The sequence below is a fragment of the Orycteropus afer genome, unplaced genomic scaffold, assembly GCF_000298275.1.
Source record: "Orycteropus afer afer isolate SDZICR_OR568_19922 unplaced genomic scaffold, OryAfe1.0 scaffold00068, whole genome shotgun sequence".
Lineage (NCBI taxonomy): Eukaryota > Metazoa > Chordata > Mammalia > Tubulidentata > Orycteropodidae > Orycteropus > Orycteropus afer.
Genome location: NW_006921655.1, coordinates 4,431,465 through 4,439,805, shown reverse-complemented (window position 1 = coordinate 4,439,805; position 8,341 = coordinate 4,431,465). Strand labels below are relative to the sequence as shown.

Below are 8,341 nucleotides of genomic sequence, written 5' to 3'. Positions count from 1 at the left end.
TTACATTCTCATTTATCTGGGAAGTAAAAACAGTCTATCCTCTTGGGAACCAAGAGTTGCCCTAGCATTAATGTGTAAGAACTCACATGAGAGATAATGGAAATCTTAGCAAACACAAGTGTAGCAAATACACTGACAAATTTCCTAAGTGTTTCTTAGAGCATGCCTCAAAAACTGAGAATATAGTTATAAAGTCAATGTGGTGAAGTCATTTCCATTGGGTACCAGGTACACAGCTTTCTAAAGCAACCAACTTAAGCTAAAAATGAAACTTTGATTACAGGGCATACCCCTATTTTATGCACAGGTATTAATTAAATCTACCAGAAGACTATGCTTAACTCTAATTCTGTTAGTGATAGTAACAAGTCATGGGGGTGGTGTTAAATAGGCATTCATAACTGTTGCTCTGTGTGAGCTCATGCCATACTCAAAAATCAAAGGCAAATCAAAGTGGTTAAAAAATATTTTTAAATAATTTATTATTCTTGATAAATTACACATATAACATGTATTAGAATCAAGTAGCATACTGACCATGACTAAAGCCCACCTGCATCTCAATTAAAATTTGACCCGAAGAACTCAAATATGCAGTTTGTTAGGGAAATTTGCCTACACTCTAGATGGTAAAACAAATCAGATGAACTGTATGAGAAAGCATTCCATTCAACAAATTCACATTAATTATGTGAATACTATATCTAATGCTGTGCTTTTAATTGGGGATACAATAAAAACCAAACTCACTGCCGTGGAGTCTCTCCCGACTCATAGCATCCCCTCCTTGGGTGTCCTAGGCAGTATCTCTATGGAAGTAGATTGCCCAGTTTTCCTTCTGAGGAATGGCTGGTGGGTTTGAACCGCCAGCCCTCTGGTTAGTAGTCAAATGCCTTAGGTACTACACTACCATAGCTCCATGGTCTCTGTTCTAAATGTGTTTCTGGGGAGGTAAAGATGCATGCTCATAGTGCTGTGCAAGTCCAGAAGGGGGTCACATTGAACTCATTAGGAGGATGAGGGATTTTTTTCTATATATGCCTAAACTATTCAAGATTTGACTGCTAGCCAGAAGGTTCCCGGTTCAAACCCACCAGCCACTCTGCGGAAGGAAGACTGGGCAATCTACTTTCATAAAGATTTACTGCCTCAGAAACCCACAGGGAGTCACTATGAGTTGGAATCAACTTGATAGCAGTGAGTTTTTTTTTTTTTTTTTTTTAATTGAAGAATATGTGACAAGATGGGAGGGTCATGGTTTATTTTTTTTCTCCATTTGTATAATCACTTGATCCTGTACCATCTGTTGAAAAGCACATGTTTTCTGAAACTGTATTACAGTGTCGGTTTTGTCATGTGACTTGATATTTCTGGATCTTTTTCTGATCTCTCTTGTTTCCTTAGCCTTTTAAGTAATCCCTTTATAATAATTCTACATTTCATAGTTAAGTCCATCAAATTTATCTTTTGAGATTTTCTTTGTTCTTAACATATACAAATATTAGAATCAGCTTATCATTATCCACAAAACTTCAGAATTTTGATTGCGATTCCATCACATGTATTGCATGCTTTTTCTACAGTAATTGAAATGAACTGGTTTGGGTTTTTTCCCCTCTATTCTATTGATAGGTAAATTAGAACAGTCAGTTTGCAACTTGGCAGTCCTAGAATAAACCATCCTTATTGTCATGCAATATTCTTTATACACACACATATACATATCCATGTATATACATGCACATGAAAAATTGGATTTGGCTTGTTGATATTTCATCTCGAATTTTGATCTATTTATAAAAGACATTAGCATATAATTTCCTTTTCTTAATAATCACATCAGACGTTGTGATATATCAAGGTTATCCTAGTTTCATAAAAACAAGTTTTGCAGTATTCCCTTTTTGTGGTTTGTGAAAGAGTTTAAGATCGGTTGTTACTTTTTCTCAAAGGTTTGCTAGTCTTCCTTGGTTAAGTTATCTGGGTCTGGTGTTTTCTTTGTGAGATGATTTTTAATTATAGATTCAATTTCTTTAACAGAAACAGCACCATTCAGATTTCTAATTCTTTTTGTGTCAGCTATGACAAGTTGTGTTTGGTAAGAATATTGTCCATTTCATTGAAATTTTCAAGTTTATTGGCATAAGGATTTACTTAGCCCTTTTTTCATTCCTGATATTAGAAATATGTACTTTCTCTATTTCTTGCTTAGGGGTTTATCAATTTTATTAGCCTTTTCAGTGATTTAACTTAAGGATTTTTTGCTTTTCACTTTGTTTTTATTTCATTGATTTCTGCTATTTTATTTTCCCACTTTCTTTGAGTTTAGCTTCTTACAGTAGATACTTCTTGGGGTTAATACTTGGATCCTTGATTTTTTTAGCCTTTTTTCCCCTAACATACATATTTAAGGCTATAAATTTCATGTAAACACAACTTTACCAACATTTTATAAGACTTGATATATTTTTATATTTTTTGCCCCTCTTTATGGAACATTTCACACATACCAGAAGTAGAATGAATAGTGGAATGAACTACCATATACCATCCTACTTCATTAATTATCATTGGCAAAATGATGATATCCTGTATTTTCATTATTATTCAGAAGTATGTTTGATTTCTAATCATTTGGGATTTTCTAATTATGTTTTTATTACTAATTTCTGGTCAAAGAGTATACTTTGTATGATTTCATTTCTTTAATAGTTATTTAGACTTGGTTTGTGACCCATCGTTATGATCAGTGTTGTATATACTCTTGAGAAGAATGTGTATTCTTAGTCCTTAGTGTTCTTTCTATATATTTAAATCACCTTTGTTGAACAATTTATATTGAAATCTTCTATATTCTTGATTTTTTTTTTAATCTTCTTTTTAATAACTGAGCAAGATGTGTTTAAAAATCTCCAACGGTGATCATAGTGTTACCTCCTTTTAGTTTCATCAGCTGTTTGCTTTATGTATTTTGAGGCCGTGTTGTATTGCATGTAATTTTAGGGTTGTTACCTTGTTGTTGTTGTTGAATTGACCCTTTTGTCATTATGAAATACCCCTTCTTTATCTCTAGTAATATTTCTTGCCCAGAAGTCTATTTTATTTGGTACTAGTGTGGTTTCGCAATCTTCTTCTGTAGTGATACTGCCTCAGAAGCCCAAAGGGATTGCTACAAATTGGGTCTGACTTGACGGCACATAACATCAACAACAACAGTGTAGTTAAATCAGTTTTCTTTTGTTAGCATTTGCATGGTAGGTATATTTGCTATTCTTTTGCTTTCAGCATTACTGTGTTTTATATTATGATGCCTTTTTCAAACAGCAAATAGTTGGGCTTTGTTGTTTTCCTTTTTTTCTTCATTGGCTTACTTAATTTTATTAAATTACTCAATTTCCCTGCCTCTTTTAGCTTATTAATAATATAACTGGTCATATTTTTAGTGATTATCCTAGAGATTACAACATTTCTGTCTCCTTGGAATCTACCTTAAATTGGTATATTTTAGCATTTCCTGGACAGTGCATAGATCTTACAACACTTTTACTCCATTTATGCATATCTTAACTTGTGTTGTCATGAATTTTAACTTTATTATATATGTTTAAAATCTCACAATATTATTTTAAACAGTCAATATTCATTTAGATTTACCCACCTATTCATGCTTTTTTATGTTCCTTAATCTTTTATTTATTACTATTCTTGCATATGGGATCATTGTACTTCTGTTTTTATATTTTTTATTATTGTTGTCTGTGAATCTCAGTTTTTGTTTATCTCAAGACAGGTTTTATTTTCTCCATTTGTGAAGGATTTTTTTGTTGACCATAAAATTCTAAGTTATTATTTTTATTTTCTTTCAACATTTTTAAAGATGTACCCCACAGTTTTCTAGTTTCCATCATCCCCATTTAGAAAGATTGTTGCATTTGTCTTTGGTTTTCAGCTGTTTTATTATGTTATGTTTTAGTATGATGTCATTTATAATCTTCTTGAATCTATGGTTAATGTTTTTGAAAGATTCAGAAATTTCTCACTGAGTGTCTCTTCAAATAATTGTTTCTGGATCTGAGGCTCAGAGAGAGTTCAGGACTGGAAATAAGATTTGAGAGTCATTATTATCTAAGGATGGAAATTAAAGCTCTCTGTCCTGAATCTTTACTACTACTACTTTTGGGGTTGAGGAGAAAACAAAACCTTCTAGATCATCTGGGAACTTTTCTTCCAGCAACTCTTAAACACAGTCATCCCTAGCAAATGAATGTAGAAAATACTCAATTTAGAGAAGGCTGTTTATTTGCTAGTATTGTTGTTAGGCATATTGCAAGTATGAACATTCTTATCCCCTGATACTCACTGGCAATAGTTTCTTTAGGTGTGTAGGAGTAGATTTTTAACATCCATATGCTATAAAAGGTTCTGAGACAATTAGGTTACAGGATTGATGTGTGCCATAAATGCAGGAGTATATGTTGAACATTTGAAAAATTATAGAAATAGCTATGTTTGTTTCTCTACAAATTGATTTTAGTTACATGGTCTTACGTAATTTAGTTACTGTGTAATAAAATTTTTAGTGTGCCACTTTTTTATGATCTCCTGGATCATCACCTTAATCACACTCTTGTGTGATAAGGATCCAGTCGTGTGTGTCCCCCCCCGCCCCCGGCAAATAAGGACATCTAATTGTTCCAGCACCATTTATTGAGTTTTTTTTTCCATTGATTTTCATTGCCATATATGTCATATATAAAGCTTTCATATATGTATGTTGGGGTCTGTTTCTGGTCCTTCTAATTTTTCTATCCTTGTACAATTCCACACTGTCTTCTTTACTTTACTGTTTGCCCTTCCAAAAAATTAGAATAAGCTTCAAGTTTAATGAAAAAACCAATTGAGAATTTTATTGGAATTTCACTGAATCTGTACATTAGTTTAGGGAGAAATTAATTTAAACTTCTTATCCATGACATATTTGTGCATATATGTAAAAGACAGGTGTATAGGATGTTTGTTAACAGTATTATTTTTGGTAGCAAAAGGATGAAAAAAGCCTAGATGAGTATTAATATTAATCAGACTAGTTAAATAAATGAAAATGCGTCCATTCAATGGAATACTAAGCAGCTATTAAACGAATAAGGTAGAGCTTTGTGTATAAACAAGGAAATCAAAATACCACACTTACTGCCATGAAGTCGATTCTAACTCATATCACCCGCCATTGGGTTTCTAAGGTTGTAAATCTTTATGGAAGTAGATTGCCCCGTCTTCCTCCTGTGGAGTAGCTGGTGGATTTGAACTGCTAACCTGGTTAACAGACAAATGCCTTACACACTACACCACTAGAGCTCCTTAGAAATGGGAAAGGAGTCCATAATATATCATGAGAAAAAAAGACAAGGCATAATAAAAAAGGTCATATTTGTAGTTAAAAATTGTTATAGTTCCACATATATGCTTGTTTGTACATTTGTGTATGTGTATACACATATATAGAAATTTCAGAAGAATACACGAACAGTTTTTATGACAGTTATTTCTAGGAGTGGGAATGGAAGTCCTAGAAGTCAGGAAATTTTGTCATGTACGTGAATTACTTTTTATTTCCAAGGTGTGATGGTTTCTGTTAAGTGTAACAGTAGAATTTTGGATCAAAATGCCTCAGAAAAATAGTTAAGAAGAAAGAAGATAGCCAAGATGTTGATAATTGTTACCACTAAATAATAAATAGGTAGAGATTCATTATGTTATTCTTTCCTTCTGTGTATATTTAATTTTTTTTTCATTATAGAATTTAAAAAATTAAACACTGAAAATTTCTAACTATAATCTCACTCCAAAATGGGCTTTCCAATCAGAAAACAAATAAATATTCCAAGATTCACATGTCCCTATCATTGTTTTTTAATTGAGATACAATTTATGTGCTATAAAAATCGCCCTTTAAAAGTGTCTAATTCAGTGGCTTTTAGTATATTCCCATGGTTGTGCAGCCATCACTTTTCTAATTCCCGAACATTTTTTATCACCCCAGGAAGAAAGCCCATTCCTATTCCTCCTTGACCAATCCCTGCTACCTCTAATCTATTTTCTATGTCTATGGATATGCCTATTACAGACATTTTGTTTAAATAAACTCATATAATATGTGGCCTTTTCTCTGGCTTCCTTCACTTAGTTTAGTGTTACATGGTTTATCCATGTTGTGTCTTGGTTTACCATTTCATTCCTTTTTATGGCTGAAAGATACTCTGTTGTATGGCTAGACCGCAGTTTGTTTCTCTCTTCACCGGTTGATGGACATTTGAATTATTTCCACTTTTTGGTTATGTATTACTTTTTAAGCTTAATTTTATATGTATAAGAAAAGTTTTGTTTTGTTTTGTAAAGAGTAGCTCAAATAATACTTTTTATTACAACCATTTTGAAAATAGACTGAAGTATTTGGAATGTACATTGTCTGTGGTTTGATTAAATGTAAGAAGAAATTCATTCTTTTATCACAAGTAGAAATTGTTCGTTTTTTAGATAACATTTGGTCAGCGAGGCCAAGACATTCAGAGCAGAGGTATGGAATATGTCCAACGGCAAACGTCCAAGGAATGTGGAAGCCTAAAGTCCCAAAACAGGGTAAGTACCTTCAGTTTCTCTTCTGGTAAGAAGTACAGCTCATTACCATATAGGTGAAAAATCCTGATTTACCATATCACACTAGAAGGATGTGCAGTGTATAGATTTGTTGTGTATATTCTTATGAAGCCCTGTTATTTAGAATGAAAGTTGAAATGTTTTTATTCACAGTATAGTATTAATAACCTATGACATCTTGGCCCTGGAATCAATTTCTGAATTTGTCAAGCTTCTGAAGAAGAAAACAATTTAAAATATGCATTAAGTGATGAAATTTTAACATTCCAAAGTAAGTGAAACATAGCTTAACACAAACTCTGCCCTGCCTCTGGTTTGATTCTAGGGACTTGTTTACCACCAGATAGAACCAGTAGGAATTACATATTGTTGATTTAATGGATTGCATCCATCACCCCACCTTTAGCTAGACATGGAATTTACTTTGGTCTTGATTCCGAATGTCTAGAATAGAAATTCACCCCAACATGAGTCAGGTTCTTATTAATAACTGTGTCCAGGGACTGGGAGATATGAACTTGACTACTAGAAACCCACTTCTATGGATGAAGGGAAAGCTCATTTTGATTTTAGCTATACTCCCAGAGACTTAATTTGCTACTTAGGTGTGTAATACGTGTGATATGTTAAGTCGTTTTCAGGAACTTTCCACACAGCCAAGCTGTAAACATGTATGTCCTTATTGCAGTTTTCATCTCTTTCATTTCTAGGTTCCATTGAAATCAATCAGACATGTCAGTTTTCAAGACGAGGATGAGATTGTCAGAATAAACCCTCGTGATATCTTAATTCGTCGCTATGCAGACTACAGACATCCTGATATGTGGAAAAATGACTTGGACAGAGATGATACTGACTCCAATATTCAGTTCTCAAAACCAGACAGTAAAAAACCAGACTATCTGTACTCCTGTGGGGATGAGACTAAGTTGAGTTCACTCAAAGACTCTGTGGTATTTAAGTCACAGCCTTCCTCGTTGAAATTTAAGAAGTCAAAACGAAGAAAAGAGGATGGTGAACGTTCTCGCTGCGTATACTGCCAGGAAAGGTTTAATCATGAAGAAAATGGCAGGGGGAAATGTCAGGATGCTCCAGACCCTATTAAAAGATGCATATATCAAGTTAGTTGCATGCTCTGTGCAGAGAGCATGTTGTATCATTGTATGTCAGACTCAGAGGGAGATTTTTCTGATCCCTGTTCATGTGACACTAGCGATGACAAGTTCTGCTTACGATGGTTAGCCCTGGTAGCTTTGTCTTTCATTGTACCATGTATGTGCTGCTATGTCCCTTTGAGAATGTGCCATCGCTGTGGTGAGGCATGTGGGTGCTGTGGTGGGAAACATAAAGCTGCTGGATGAAATGATCCAGTGCCAAAAGGAGCTTAAAGTCTTTGTTTCCAGGAATTAGCTAACTTGGATTTGTGGAAGCTTCTGGCAAGCATCATGGAATCTTGCCTGGTATCATTGGGGCCACACGTGGAAGAAGCAGAACTTATCAGTTCTTGGCATTTCACAAATGCTAGCCATGCCTAACTTTTCCCCTTCAGTGCATGGCATGTTCTGTTACAGGTTGTAACAAGTACTTGCAAAAGGAAACCATTTCTGGTTAATGGTTATAAAAAGTCAGCATAAAAATAGGATCCAACTAAAAGGCATTTGATTTTTGGCATTTTTGTATATTTATG

At 33.9% G+C, this 8,341-nt stretch overlaps 1 protein-coding gene across 1 annotated transcript in view; it reads left to right on the top strand.

Annotated features, from left to right (window-relative positions):
- The window catches only part of SPRED1 (sprouty related EVH1 domain containing 1), a 143,817-nt gene extending 135,802 nt beyond the window's left edge, over positions 1–8,015 (top strand). Inside the window, exons 6-7 of the mRNA XM_007940516.1 lie at positions 6,535–6,636; positions 7,365–8,015. Coding sequence (XP_007938707.1) covers positions 6,535–6,636; positions 7,365–8,015 — 753 coding nt within the window. The remainder of the gene's footprint in view (positions 1–6,534; positions 6,637–7,364) is intronic.
- Positions 8,016–8,341: the final 326 nt, after the last annotated feature.